At 35.3% G+C, this 15,554-nt stretch overlaps 2 protein-coding genes across 3 annotated transcripts in view; one reads left to right on the plus strand and one right to left on the minus strand.

The window, feature by feature from the left end:
* Window positions 1–6,780: 6,780 nt before the first annotated feature.
* The window catches only part of LOC131663114 (guanylate cyclase soluble subunit beta-1), a 30,716-nt gene continuing 21,942 nt past the window's right edge, over window positions 6,781–15,554 (minus strand). Inside the window, exons 10-14 of one of the 2 annotated variants that reach the window (XM_058933220.1) lie at window positions 14,785–14,955; window positions 14,303–14,540; window positions 13,112–13,252; window positions 11,912–12,069; window positions 6,781–8,836 (exon numbers count right to left, since the gene is read on the minus strand). In XM_058933220.1, the coding sequence (XP_058789203.1) occupies window positions 8,707–8,836; window positions 11,912–12,069; window positions 13,112–13,252; window positions 14,303–14,540; window positions 14,785–14,955 (838 nt within the window). In that variant the 3' untranslated portion in view covers window positions 6,781–8,706. The remainder of the gene's footprint in view (window positions 8,837–11,911; window positions 12,070–13,111; window positions 13,253–14,302; window positions 14,541–14,784; window positions 14,956–15,554) is intronic. The other variant, XM_058933219.1, reaches the window with a different exon arrangement.
* LOC131663115 (uncharacterized) lies at window positions 9,193–11,905 on the plus strand. The gene is made up of 3 exons (XM_058933221.1): window positions 9,193–9,359; window positions 10,155–10,545; window positions 10,638–11,905. Exons 1-3 carry the CDS (start codon window positions 9,230–9,232, stop codon window positions 11,134–11,136), a joined length of 1,020 nt encoding a protein of 339 aa, XP_058789204.1. The 5' UTR covers window positions 9,193–9,229; the 3' UTR covers window positions 11,137–11,905.

A 15,554-nucleotide genomic window follows, 5' to 3' on the forward strand; every position in this document is an offset into this window, starting at 1 on the left:
TTGCTGGCTTTACTAACGTCGATGCCCTCATTCTCCATGTGCACTCTTCTGCCACGCTTATCTTTGGCGTCACTAATGGAGTTCCCGCTCTCATCGCCCAACACTCTCGCTGCTAACAGTGTGGGCGGTGTTGGCGGAGGCTGCGAGATCTCTTTGACGGGGTTTGGGCTACTGGATTGAGGAGTGGGATCAACCCCACCTATCCACTCCTTTGCTCGTTTCCCTTGTTGCACTGGGGACAGAACTTCCTATAATAGCCCAGTAGGCCACACTCGTGACATTTGATTGGCCCTGAGAATTCTCTCCCTCGTTTGCGGGGGGTCGCTGGTCTCTTGGATCTATCTTCGGAAGCCAGGTTTTTGTCGTCGCGAATATTCTTTATTTCCGCCGACATTTCCTTGATGGACGACAGCAATTGGTTAAGTACGTCGGTGGGAGGAACCTTTTTCTCACCATCGACGGCTTCTAAACTCGGATTAGGCGCCGCCCCCGAGGGCGTCGGTGTATAGACGACCTGGTGCGTCACCTTCTCGAGTACCTTCTCCATGCGGTCCAATCTGTCGCTGACTTCCGGTTTGTCGCCGGACATAGATGCAACCTTTCCTTTACGGCCCTTGCTCACGTCGGTGCGGGGATGATACGCCATCTCAGGATACAACGTCGACTGAGGGTCCGGTATCGTCCGCTCCATCCTTCGCCGATGTAAGTTATTCTGGGCCGTCGTGGCTAGGTCATTTAGGGTTCGTACGGAGTCCACTTCTGATCTCCGTATTTGACTCTGGATTTCCGGGAGCAGATTGTCGTGTAATAGGTCCAGCTGGTTCTCGTGTGACATTTTGGGGTTCAGCCGATTCATTAGGCCCATCATGTTCGCGATGTAGACGTTCGCGGGTTCGTCTGGGCCCTGGTATCGGCCTTGGACCTCTTTCGTCAGACGCTGCTGTTGTTGCCTGCTGGTCCCAAACCATGCTCTGGCGTCCGTCTCGAAATCCGCGTACGAGAACCATTCACTACGCATGGCCTCGTACCAAACGAGGGCGGGACCGGCGAGTAGCTCGGATACTGCCAGGAGCATCTCTGTAAGTCCCGCGCTGCTCCTCGAGCTGTCCAGCCTTGATAAGAAGGTATCAATGCTTGCATTGCCTTCTCCGGAGAATCTGAGCTTCCATCCCCTGACGATGCGGCCGACGTCTCTTGTAGTCGACCACGGGTTTGTCGTCTGTTGGGATGACCACATGCTCGGCGGGTGGTTATCCACTTCAGCATTAACTCCACCGAGTTGATGCTGTCCACCCTCTCCGAAATGGGGCGTCCGGCGGGGGGTCCTACCGGCGGCCCCCGTGGGCCTCAGTCCGGGTCCGGCTGGAGTGCTCTGGGGCAGCCTGGCGTCGTAATGGCATGTGAACGTATCTTGAAATGCTACGCTCCTACGCGTGTTTTCCGGACGTGGCTCCTCGTTGGAACTGTTCGACTCATCTTGCCGTGCATCTCTGTGTACGGTCTTTTCCAGAGCCTTAATTCTGGTTGACAGGTTGTCTATTTGTTCCTGAGCCTTAATGTTGGTACTGACAATCTGTTCTACTATATGGGTTAGGTTAGACGCATTTAAGTTCTTTGCGTCTTGTACCTCCCATTTTCTCTCATGTTCCCTGGACCGGAAAATGAGGTCTTGTACCATTACCGCGAATTCCGGCGGGAGTCTGAATTGGCTGCCATCGTCAGCCGTGATAGTAATTTCTTTATTACTGTTTATATTTTCTCCGCCGTCCAGGGCATTCGTGATGTTTATTGCGGTTTGCTGGACTCGCGATATTACGTCCGCACTCTGTAGTAGTTGGGCCAGCGGATGTTCTCCCTCCTGCTCGGATGCTGTGTGTTCCTGGCATATGGATACTATCAGCTCCGAGCGTAGGGCGGCTCTTTTGGCTGGACTGCTGTGTTGGTTGTCGGCTTCCGCGAAATCCGCTGCGGAATAGTCGCCGAGTAGCCAGTTGTGCAGTCGCGCAGCTCTCGAGAGCTTACTCCCGCTTGTCTTGAGCTCCAGCTGGTCGAGGTATTCTTCGATTTCCTCGTCTTGGAGCGTCCATACCCAATTTTCTACTTCGGTCTGAGTGCGGTCCATTATTTTCTGTTAGGTTGCTTGCGGTTGATTTTTGCAAAATTACAAGTATGTTATGCGCGTGCGAGTGTTATTTTATAATTGGTGCGCCGAATTGAGAAATAAAAAAAAATTTTATTTGCCAACACAGGGCTTGATCAAGGGCGCTTATTGGATTGGTTGCCGAGAGATTCTTTGCTCGTCAATACGCAATATAATGATCCTACCTATCAGGCGTACTAACTGTTTGTTAGCACGGTTGTGTGAGTTAGTATCTAAAATATTGTTACGAGCGTTATACGTAAACACCAATAACCGCAGTACATAATATTAAAAAAAATATGCTAACGCAATACAATGTCGAACAAAATTATTCAATTGAAATAATTCCGTTTGAAAATTGCCGGTGTTAGTTTTTCCCCGGGCCAACGGGTATAATATTATTTGCGGCAACTTTCAAAATTCGCTGGTGTTTACGTACTAGAATCTGTCGGTTGCACTCGCACGCGTTCACAGGTTTTGTTTACAAATTTTCGCCGCGGTGGGCCTTCGCAAGCTAGCTAACGTGTTTGTTTATTATTGTGGCCTTCGGTGTCAAGTGTGCATAACAACACTTGACTGCCACCTAAGTCGTTGGTTGACTGGGCGCGAGTTTATTGTTAAGAACCGGTGTTTTGCACTATCAAAAACACCGTAGGTTCTTTAACGTTGGGCGCCATGTAACGGGGTATAACCGTTTAATTAATTAAATCGCGTAATTATATTCGAAAGGACACGCGTATCTATCAATGCTCAATACGAATTCGGGGAGCACGAGAAAGTATGCCTCAGTCAACCTGTAATCATTAATAACCTATTCGGAATTGAGTAGAAGCTATGAGAAATGAGAGAATTAACGAAAACACTTGTTAGTAAGCTAAATCAGATCTTTTATTGTTTCCTCAAAACTCACAAAAGGTCGGCCCGCGCGTTTGTTTACATACACGCTCGCTCATCGGCAACACGCTTTGCCGGTACGCTCGCTGCTCTTTGTCGCTAGAGCCGTTATATACACGCATCGAATGTTAGCATCGAGTTATTATTCATTCATGTAATTCCGAACGCGTAATTAAGCTGGCCAGCTTACCTTACTTATCTGCGACCGGAGAACACTATGACGGGTTGCACAGCACGGAACAGTTAATTGTATTGTTTTTGTTGCCGGTCGCGAACGCGCGCACGTTATGGTTTCGCCCTCGATGGCGAAACCTCATACACACACTCGTTCACTCGTCCTGGCCTCAGGTGATCGGACGTCTGGCTCCTGGATGGCGGTTATCACGGCTGTATCTGCTGTGGTCCTCTCGTCGATCTGATGTACGGTCAGCGAAGGCACGTGGATCAGCGGCGATACGATAGCGAAACGGGCGGACACAACAAAGGTTGATGCTTCACTCGTTCGAATCTTGTCGCGCGCGTTCCGTCTGCTCGCGTGCCGAATTCCTTCGTTACATGTTTTTGTCCCCCCTGGGAGGTGCTGCCCTCACGGACAACAATAAGGTTAAATGATTAGCGCTAACTTGACGATTACCGTCACAATACAGTTAAAAATGCAAAATTAGTTTTGAAAGTAAAAATACTAGTATGTGTTGTAGAACGTCCATCAGTATTGCCAAAAATGTGTTATAATTTTATAACTTCACCAAGATTAGACATAATGGATTGTGCTTTTGAAGGTATTATTAAACATCTGTGTCAATTGTGGTTTGATTCAAAATTTTCTGGCGAGAAATTTTCCTTGTATTATTTGATCGACGTTATAGATTTTAGATTATGCTCAATTCGACCAACTTATTCTGTTTCGCGTTGATCAAAACCAATCAAAACATATTTTCCATACTGGAAAGCTTCTGAGTTAAAAAATTAGGGGTTGTATTATTTACTGCTAGTTTTGGCTAACATTTTACAAGAAGAATATTTGAATCATTACATGTACTTTTGGTTGGGGCTTTATTTGTTGTGCCAAGAACAAGTGACGGGCCAAATGATCGACTTGTCTGACAAGTGTTTTGAAAAGTTTATTGAAAATTTTGAAAATTTTTACGGTCTGAAATATATGACGTGCAATCTTCACAGTTTAAGACATTTACCTTTGATGGTACGACTATTTGGTTCAATTTTCACCACTTTTTGTTTTCCTCTTAAAGATCTAAATGAAAAAATAAAAAGAATGGTTCGAAGTAGTTATGCACCCTACTTACAAATTATTTCCAAGTTAAGTATTTATATGGCTGTTTATACGTATAAAAATGAATGGTTAGGCGGAAACAAGGAAGCTATTAAATTCTGTAATAGTATCTTATTGTCTGCGAAAAAATTAAAATTGACAGAAATTGGAAATAACATATTTTTGTAACTAGTTCTCGATAAAAAAGGTCTGAGTATATAATTGAACTGATAGTAAATAATAACTAAAGTGAAAAAAATGTGTTTCTATTTCAAAGGTGTATATAAATAATATTTTATATATATCAGAAAAAAGTCAAAAAGAAAAAAGACAGAGTCTTCTTATGTCAAATATGAATAAAAAATTCAAAAATTTCGAAATTCTACAAAATTCTACGAGTGACGAATTGCAATTGTAGAAAAGTGTGCGATTGTTCGGGTCAAATTCAGTTGACTTACTGAATGGTACATTGTTGTGCTTGTAGTGCGTTCTTTTTTATTTAAAACTTATTGATATTAAGAAATTGAAAAGTGCTTGTTTTTATGTACGAGTTGAACACGTAAATTACGACTACATCATAGAACCGATCAACACCCTTAAAAACGAATAAGTTATAAGAATAAAACACCTTTGAAAATATAAACACATTTTTTCACTCTAATTATTATTTATTGTCGATTCAGGTACATACTTTTGATCTATACGCTATGTAATATACAATAAAATAAACAAATCGACAAAGCTAATATTTATTAACTCTATTTTGAGCAATATACTCGTATTATCAATGAATAAATTCAAATTCAATAAAAAAATTGTTTTTAATTATGAATTGGTACTACTAAAAAATTAAGCTTATATTGCCAAAGAATTCCAGAGTAATTTTCATTGTAGCTATTGCTAATATATTGCCAATAGTCGTTACAAATCTGGTTCATTTTGCAACTATTGGCAAAATATCGCTAATCTTATTCAAGATAAATGTTGGCAATTGTATTTCAATTTAAATTGCCAATATATATCAAATATATCCGCCATACTTTCTACTACTTGCCAAAATTTCCGCGATATATTGTCAATAGTTTATACTTTTACGCGAGATGGTGTACCAAAATCAACAAATTTACGATTAGTGACAAACATCCACTAACTCAAATTAAAATCGAATACCCAGAATACGAACATATAGTTATTATTTAAAAAAAAAACAAGACAATAAAATAGGCGCAACAGCTATCCTCCACAATTATGAATAAATTTTACTGAAATGTCCAGAGTAGTTGAGCATATAAATATACTTAGAAGTATTAATACTTAAAACAATAGAAAGTTTCAAACACCATATATATTATACACACTGACAATCAAGACTTAATCTAATCAATAGAATTCGGTAAATGTAAAAGCGCAAGCATACATAACATTATCCATAAGTTGAACACTCATAAAAACAATATCTCTCTTACGTGAAACAGAGTCTAAGGAACTTAAAAAATACGTGGAGTTAGCTTTTAATCTAAACTTTCCAGAAACGAATATATATTTCAACCAAAAGGATTTCAGAATGTTAGCAAATAAAAGAATTAATGATGAATGGAATGTACAGTGAAAAAATGATAACCCTAATAATTTACAAATATTTAAAAATAACATCCGTGGTATCAACCCGGTAAATAGGCTGAAAAAAAAGACCAAGTCCTATGAACTCGGCTTCGCACTGGTCACACCAAACTAATATACGAGCATATTCTGAATAAAAGCAATAGAACCATATATGCATGAGTACTGCAGTATATCGGTCACACTCAAGCATATTTCAGTACAGTGTCCTCGATTCAACAAAGCTAGTAGAGAACACAAGCTGACCAATTTTCCTATAAGCAAATTATTAAGTGAACCAAAATTCTGTAATAATGTTATCAAATTTATTGATTCTATTAACTTAAGATTCCAATAGTAAAATCAGTCATATGTACTATCTCCATATATATATCCCCATAAAATTATTGTTATAAAAACTGTAATGGTCGCTAATACTCTTTTAGGGGGATGCAACGTTAAATAAATAAAATTAAAAAAAAAACAAATATTCACCATGTATGTAGTAAATTGCTGAATGTTTTAATTAGCAAAATAATATAAATATAGCCGTTGACTAATCCTCTTCTCTATATATTTTAATGCCACACCTTATAACTATTCAAAATTCTACTATATATATATCTTTATTGTTATGAATTGAATTGAACTAACTACAGAAACATCATTCAACAGTACTTTTGTAACATACACATATATTTTTAAGCTTTCCAAATCGGACAGAGATTTATATAGCATTCCCACACAAGCGCCCCCCCCCCACACACAATTATGGCACCTCCGTTTTGTATTTATTTTTTCGAAACGAGATTGATACTAATAACAATCTTAAAATATAAATTTGAAAAGTTTGTTTAGGTTTTGCTTAAAATCAAAAGTAAAATTAATTTTTCATACTATAAATATTCAAATGGTATTTAGGACGGAGTGAGCAGAAATGATTGATTGAGGTATACAGTTTATATTTTTTAATTTGGTTTGAATCATTTTATTTTATTTTGTGCTATAGAGTCATAAAAACCGCAGTGAATGGTGGGAAAAAGCCCAAAATCAATATATTTAAATGAAAATACAACTGTCAATAGCACAACAATAATTATAGGATAACGCACAACTTGCCTAATCAGATGCATGTTGCTAATTGGAAAAGACACACGTAGATGAGATTACAGATTTTTTACCAACCTGTGTGCCGTAGAAAAAGTAATATATATCTACGAAATGCTTATTTTTAGTTGGCATTCTACTCAAAGAAGTGAGCCAAAAATCATATACTGTACTTGGAAAGAAAAAAGTCCATAACAAATATTTAGCAACGTACATGTGCCGAAATTTATTTTAAAAGATTTAAATGATTGAAGGACATTCTCTTAAAAATTACTTTTCTTTAGATTTTCTTCAAACTTTTAAAAATAATTTCTTTTGTGTTATTACTTATACAGCTGAAAAAATTAAACTATGCAACCGTATTCAAAATCGAGATATTTATCTTCAAAGTTTGATTTTTTAACACACATCAAATAGAGTTACATATTTATTATATTTTGTTTGATTGTAAAATCAGTTTTCTTTATATTTCTTGAAAAACTAATGTTATTCTGATTATTTTGACGATTATAGGGAATCGAATGCTATAATGAAAAATATGGACACCGGTGCTTATTCAACAGTAATAGCGATTGAGATTTTTCTTAACTGCGCATAAATTTATGACATACTATAATTTTATTGATTTTTTCACTATTTCCATACAATTTAGTCATATTATAATGATTATGTATTGTCTTTGAAAGGTTTTTAATATAATGATGCTGTTAACAAAATATTTTCTCGAAAGTAAACTTTTTAACTTGATTGTTAGAAGAGAACGTCCTTAATTGATAAAAATTTCTTTGAGAAGTCTACTGTACTAGTTATATTTAAATGTGTAATTTTGTAATTATTAGAGAGAATTCATTAGCCTTATAACAAAATAATACGATAACTAATAATATATCATACAACTTCCAGAAATTACAGCTATTACGTTTTATAAATATCGACTCTCAAAGTAATCGTTGTAGTGACAATAGCGATACAATACAATAGTGTGTATGTATTTTTGCATAATACGTTAACTTTAAAGTTGACTATGACTTTATGTAACCGAAAACTTAATATCTTTTTACTTGTATTCTAATAATGATCTGATATTTTTATCAGTTAAAAATATTTTGTATAATAAAAATCTTTCAATTTTTAAATAATACAATTACTTTTGAACTGGTGCATTTATTTCAACCAGTAGTTTAATAGTTTATTTTTTATCTACATTTAGGGTTCCAATAAATAGTCAATGTTCTTTGTTACCAAAACACTTAGATTTTAAACCGAGTTAAAAAAATAGTTTTTATCAATTTTGTTAAATTAAAAGACTTAATATTTATTTTAGCTTAGACAAACTTATCAAAATTTTTTGATAGCAATAACCATTTCGGCGGTCTACATTTTGATTACACTAAATTCACGTTAAAGTGATATTTAAAGTATACATGGTTTCCATTTAACGGAAAGTATTTTATTTCAAATTATTCTATATAATGATCCACACATAATTTTTATCAATGTCGAAATGATTTATCTATCTAATATAATCATTTGATGTAGATGGCGTTATTTCAAAACGCACAAAATAGAAATTATTGCTTTTTAAGGTATTAAAAATAATTAACATCGTATATATTTCTCTATGATAATTATCATCTCAGTACACTGAAAACTAGAACCAATAATCTATGAGTAAGCTGTAAACATTTATAATTCTTTATACGGGTAACTCTCTTTCTCTTGAAAGAAACCATACATTCATTGGCTCTGATTTTCCCTTCATATTTACTGGTCCTCTGTATTCTAATAGAAACTGTGAGTCTTGATTTTCTGGTAAGCATAGATACCTGGAAAGATAAGAAAATTTGCATTATTCAATGATATAATAAGTTTCGTGAAAAGATTAATATTTCTTTTTAATTTAACTCCGTTTTTTGAATTTTAAATAAGATATAAATTTATGAAATTGATCAAATTAATAGAGGTTCTTGCTTTTTTCTATCGTAATCGTAGAATTCAAATGTACCTTGACCTATCTCAATGTCAATGTCTTACCGGCAAACAAAAGCTTTACCCTGAAAAGGGTGAGAGGTAAGGAACCTCTACAAGTGCTTGCTTAGTACCGATAATTGAATTATAGACACTATGCACCGGCGGCTGTTTTCACCGCACCTAGCACATTTTGTGACGAGTCTTCGGACGATAAACTAAAATTTTTGAGTATTTTGAAGCGCATAATTATGGAGGTAGTAATAGATTGTTATTTTGATCAACTTTTTGAAGGAATGGAAAGAAGCAGTCTTGCTTCACGACATAAACGTAGACATTTGGTTAAATACTTTTCTGAAGTCATCAACAATTGCTCAAAAGGTATAGTTTTTAAATATTATATTTTGAGGTATAATATTTCGTCGCACACATTATATTGCTGCGTAAGTATATTTTGAATTTTTCGGTATATTTGTTAGCAAACGAAATTATTATAATAACTACAACGCAATATTTTTTACAGTTAAAAGTATGGTTTTAGACACGTAAAATAATAATCAAAGTATGTAATGTTCGAGTTGGTATTTGCAAGTATGTAATTTGAACAAGGACAAGAAGATTTAAGTTAGTATAAACAGAATCAAAGTTTCATGCTTTAAATACTAATAAGTTATTTTTCAATATACTTATAATTTAAATGCTCATGAAATAGAATTAGTTCATAAGCATATTAAATTTACTCCTTAGTTCAAAATAATCTTAGAACATTTTACGTTGTACAATTATGAAAATTATATTTTTGAGATGTCAATAATTTGAAATAATTGTCTTATTTATTCAAAAAATTATGACAGAGGTAACCTAGACAAAATTTTAATGACATCGAGTAGCACTTGTTTTGAATATTGTCTGCAATAAGTGTGCAAGTAAAAATAATAAAAAAGATCTTTTTAGTTTAGGTTGATTCAAAATTAATGCAGCGCGCATTTGCATTCATATTATTTAGTTTTTGCAGGTGAGCGTAACAATCGTTGATAAGTAAAGAAGGCTTCGCTTTGATAATATTTATTGGAGTGTAATACTTTCTGGTCATTGCTTAAATACCGTGTATAATACTTGTTCATTAATGTTGAACAAAATATGACACAATGATGAGAACTTTGATGTGAATTTCAGCTGAAAAAATAGATACCGCTGACGTTTGCGAGCGAATAGTAAGGGCGGCACTACGTTACCACAATATCTCCATGGCTGACAATGGCTCGGTTTGCATGCTTGGCAAATTTCATAATGTCCTTTATGTGGCGGCGAAGCTCTGCTACGACTGGCGACTCGAAAACAATGACGTAGTATCGAAGGTTCTCAACGATATGTTTTTTTGTGAAAAAACCTTTGAGCGAATAGTCGTTGGTGCGATATTTGGAACAAGAGTTACGCACTTTTTGTCTGGCTGGAAAAGTGACTTCGAGGATAGAGAGGAAAATCTCAGCGCTTTTATGTATTTCCTTAATCACGCGATCGAAGGCCGACTGCAATACTATTGCCCAAGATTGACGTCCACAAGACGGTCCGTAAATATAACAATTCGTAATTCGTCATAAATAGTAAAATGTGAATAAAACTAAATAACACGAATGCAAAAATCTATCATTGGCGCAGATTCATCGACGTACCAATGGAATCGTACGGACAAGTGCTACCTCTGCGCGTTGCCGTGCAAAACGGTTCACCGGACATCCTACTGATAATGTTGCGGTACGGCGCGTCTACGGAGAATGACATGCTTGCCCCGGCGCCTATCGAGATTCTGCTCTCGCGGCTGAACGAGTACGAGGAAGATGTTAAATGTCCAGAGCAGCTGCTACTATGCCTCAAGTTACTTCTGCGTACAATTCCCAACGTTTACGTCAAAGTGCCAAGCCACCTGGCCGAAACTTGCGGCATCCAGTACGTTTCTGTGTTCGAGCAGTATCCCAATCTAGCCAGCAGAGATATTCTACCCCGGGAAAGGACGGGATTGCGACCGCCCGAGTTGAAGCATCTCTGCAGGTGTCAAATAAGACAGTGTCTCCACGATAATTGGACTCTACCGCACGGCATTCGACAGTTGCAAATTCCACAGACACTTCAAGATTACTTAGATTTGATGGCCGACTGAACCACGTCTCAACTGCTGCTCTCTTATTATTACTATTTCTGGCGACGAGCATTAACCTCAATATCAACTAAATTATTCACATTACTCTTGAATACGTGACACCCTTGTAGCCATTTTTCATTTTTCATAAATAGAACACACTACTCTACTTCATAAATAGCCATTGTTACGAGTCCTGCGGATAGATCCAGGGCCAAACACGTATACATTTTTAGTTTTGTACTTAATTGTAAATGTGATTCCTTCTCCACAATTTGTCCCGAACAAACAGAATAGAATGAACAAAGTAGAATAAATCTTTTTCATTTTCAATATATCGCGAGAAGAAATACAACAACCTCTAACCTCTAAGAAACGTTGAAAGTTTCAAGATTGGAAACTTAAGAATGATAATAACTTCTCGCGCATTGCATTTTGTAACGCCAGATTTCTAAAGACGCAATATAACTTACTACTACGATTCGGGCATAGTTGATGCAGACTACATACAAGAGCCAAGTACTGTATACAACCTGAATATTTTTATGCATATCTACGCATATCTCTGGAATGGTTCAATTGATTTCGAAGTGAGCAAGTTCATTTCATTATGAAGAATAACTTTGAGAGTAATTGTAAAATATCCATTTATAGTCGACTTCTATTTGGAAAATTAATCTTATTTCGTTAAAGCATGAGATTTTTAGAATTTACGTCGCGAAATTGGCACTACTAATTTGTAATCAATATTCAAATTGACTCCAGATCGCTTGGAGATTGTGTAATGATTACCTACCTGTAAGCATCTTCAGATACGTTGATCTTCCCAGGTTCTCCTGTAGTTTCCGTTCTGCTAGTAAGATTAACAGTGTTGCCAAATAAACAATAGCGAGGCATGCGGTGCCCAATAACGCCGGTAACTACTTCGCCGCTATGTATGCCAATAGTTATTTTCTGTAAATGCAAAATTTTTTACAATATGTACAAATTTCACAGAGTAAGTAGTAAAACGAATAAAATGAATTTATAATTGATTAAATCCTCTATATTCCTAAAATATGACAATCCTACATGTACTTGTCAGTTTACGTGAATCATCGATCTTAAAATGATTAAAAATAGTAATCAATTCATTTAATCATGATAATATTTTATCACTAATTCGAAACAAATCTGAATGCTAACTTTTAGTTCAATTCTGATATTATCTAAAAATTCAAATGTGTTTTAATTATAATTACAAACCGTACAAGTACGAAAGTTCTGAATAGTAAGTATAGTAAAGGCTATGAGCTAAAAAAATGTTTAATTCTTATTCTCATCATTAAAAAAAAACAGTTATTAATTAGAAATGTCGCTCATATGATATCAATGCTCAAAATTCATTATTTTTCACGAAAGTTCAGAAAAATTATTTGCCAGTTGCCGCAATAAACAGAATGTAAATTTAAATAAATTTATGCTAATATTATAATAGATAGTTAGACTTATTTGTATTTCATATTCTTTTAAAAAAGATTGCTTAGTCCACTTGATCTTGCTAATGTAGAGAAATCATTTTGAAATTCCGAGTAAAATAGTAAATTTCAATCAATTCATTAGAATCGTTAAAATTTAATTGTCAAGAAATTATTAATAATTGTTATTGAATCAGAGTACAAATTGTAATAAATTCTCATTAATTAGAACGTCGAATTACTAAAATATTAATCCTGCATTTAAAAGTTGTTTGACTAGGATTCACAATTCTTTATTATGTAAACAACTACGTCAACCATTTATTATCGTACTCGTATAGTCGTTATTAAAACTGAAATAAAAACTCTTCTAATAAAAAATATTAGCCATCATAATTCATTTTTAATAGGCTATCCAGAACAAAAAATATAAAATCTCGTTTCATTTCAACAAGCGTAAAACTGATTGAGAGTATACTAAAAAAAAAGCCTGTGGGTAGAAAATGGCACATACAAAAACGTGAATAGTTTTAACTCACCACAGGCTCTCCATCAATCTTCACCTCGTGGGTCGCGAGATCCATCATATCTAGAGCGAGGCGAGCTATGCAGCGAGCGTGACAGCGGCAGGGTTCTGGTAATCCGCTCACTGCCATGTACTTGTCACCTACGGTTTCAACCTATGGACCATTCAAAAGATTTTACTCTAACTAACCCGATATTACTGTACTTTTAATCATTTTCAATTAAATTATATTATTGTTTCTGTTTAATGTACAAATATAATCAAAGTTCTGAAAAAAATGAATCTATTATCAGTTTAACTCTAACGTTAATAATATTGACGTGACAATGAAAACGAAAGTAACGCATTATTTTATATGCAAATAATTTTCTTTTCTAAGTTATTTCATTTACTTATACTCTGCGCAATATTTAAGAAATCTGATTTTAAGAAGAGACAAATGACATTTCAAATTTAATCAATAAACCAGACTCAGTCAATAGAATAATAGAAAGGAATATTGAAGTCTTATATGAAAGTAAAGTCGCTTATGTTTTTTTGGATCGTTACTACACTTTTTCTCTCACCGCACGATGCCTGTCATAATTTTTGAACTATTCAAAAAGTGCCACGGATAATGCAAGCTACCATTCATTTTTATTCAACAATTGAGCAAAATATTTCCGAATGAGAATCACTAATTGTTTCAATGTTACTTCACAGAAACAAATGCGAAATGATAAAATTTTATTCAATCAAATAAATTGTGATATATTATTTCATATCTCAATAATACTACTGATAATTCAAAGTACATAAATCTGATTTTAAAGTATTTTCTATCTCCTAATCATACAGTATAATGATTAGTTTAAAGTTCCTACTCACGTAATAAATTTTAATTGATATACATTATAAGGGCCATTAAAACTGTATCCGTAAAAGTGCTGTATATAGCTTCAATAGGCGTTTTTTAGGCTTCCCTTTTTTAGGAAAGATTCCTTTTAACTGTTGTACAGAATATACGTTTAATGAGGACTTATTATTTAATACAGCGTCCATTCCACAGCAGAATTCATTATATAGTATTGGAGATAGAAATGGAAATTAGTCCACATGAGTAACTATTACGTACGACACACGACTAATTACTCAAATTTTATACTAATGATGCGAGTATTAATATGTAATCTGATGGATAAATCATTTGTAAAATTATATATACCTTATAGACATTTGGATTCTTCATAGGATCTGTTAATACATCAAATGCTATATAAAGCTCATTAAGCATGCTAACAATTTTCATAGCTCCGTTAGAATCTGTATGGGCAGCGCAGTAGGCTCCAAAGCCTACAATACCGGAAAATAAAAGTGTAACGCAGTCGTATTTTTTAGCCGGCACTGGTCGTGAATGCCTCAGCTCGTTCGCCACGGATGCTGGTAGGACGGAATATAATAATCTGTTGGCAAAAGATTAAATGTCAATAAAGTTCATGAGGTATTTAATTAGAAATTAAAATATAAAGTGAAATAGAAAATCAAGATCTTTCGAAGAGAAAAAAAGACACCCTGATATCCGTTATACTTTCTACTCGATCCCATTATTTCTCAATTCTAAATACCCAGTCTCCAAATAATCGAAAATACAATATAATTCATTAATTTTGATTTCGACGATAGAGTAGTAAAGGAAAAAATGCTTACCTATCTGTCTTCTGTTTTTCTCCGTCGAGTTCACGGTATGTTTGCTGCAATTTGTCTGTCAACAGTTCTAAGTTTCTTGTCAGCTTATAGTCAGCTTCGAATTGTTCAGACATTAGGACCAAGTCGCGCGTCGCATCGTGCAATGGCACGTCGCTCAAGTATAAACCTCTCCTAAAATATCATTAAAGTCCAATTTGAGAACGGATTCAGAGAAAGTTACACTTCTGATACACATGTCAGAAATAATACTCGTATTGCGAGTATTAATTTGCTAAGAATAATAGTTTTTCCAATGTGATAAATTAGACTAACTGAAAGAGTTTATAAAGTTGTATTTAAAGATAATAGAGTATAATTTTATAAATTCAGTTCTGCCTGCGTCTGCGAGTGCACTATGACTATATCGTAAAGTCATTAAAGACTTAATTTATTCACGGTAACGTAGGTCTAGACCGTTCAAGTGTCCGGCAAGCGAGAGGGTAAACGTCAAGCTGGTTGTGTTAAGTGCCAAGGTTAATATTGAGTTAATGAGCCAAGTACTACATTAGCTTGCCTCCCTCTTCCTTCTCTCGTTTCTTTCATCTTCCTCCTATCGCGTTACAAATGCAACTAATCGCGGTCACAGCAAGCTTGATAATGGAGCAGATCCAATTAGGGTTAAATTTGTTTACAGAGGACGCAAAGCTACCACAATTACCCTCCCTCTTTCCCTGAATCTCGCTCTCTCACATTTATTCTTTATCTTCCTTCACCATTTTTTTATCGCTTTT

This window comes from Phymastichus coffea, unplaced genomic scaffold (genome assembly GCF_024137745.1).
Source record: "Phymastichus coffea isolate CEN01 unplaced genomic scaffold, Cenicafe_Pcof_1.1 PCOF00031, whole genome shotgun sequence".
NCBI classification, from domain to species: domain Eukaryota; kingdom Metazoa; phylum Arthropoda; class Insecta; order Hymenoptera; family Eulophidae; genus Phymastichus; species Phymastichus coffea.

Bases quoted from the DNA above. Each gene is read 5' to 3' on its own strand.
- LOC131663115 (XM_058933221.1), top strand. From the start codon at position 9,230: ATGGAGGTAGTAATAGATTGTTATTTTGATCAACTTTTTGAAGGAATG. The intron at 9,360-10,154 runs GTATAGTTTTTA...TGTGAATTTCAG, and splicing joins CATCAACAATTGCTCAAAAG to CTGAAAAAATAGATACCGCT. The intron at 10,546-10,637 runs GTCCGTAAATAT...TCATTGGCGCAG, and splicing joins AGATTGACGTCCACAAGACG to ATTCATCGACGTACCAATGG.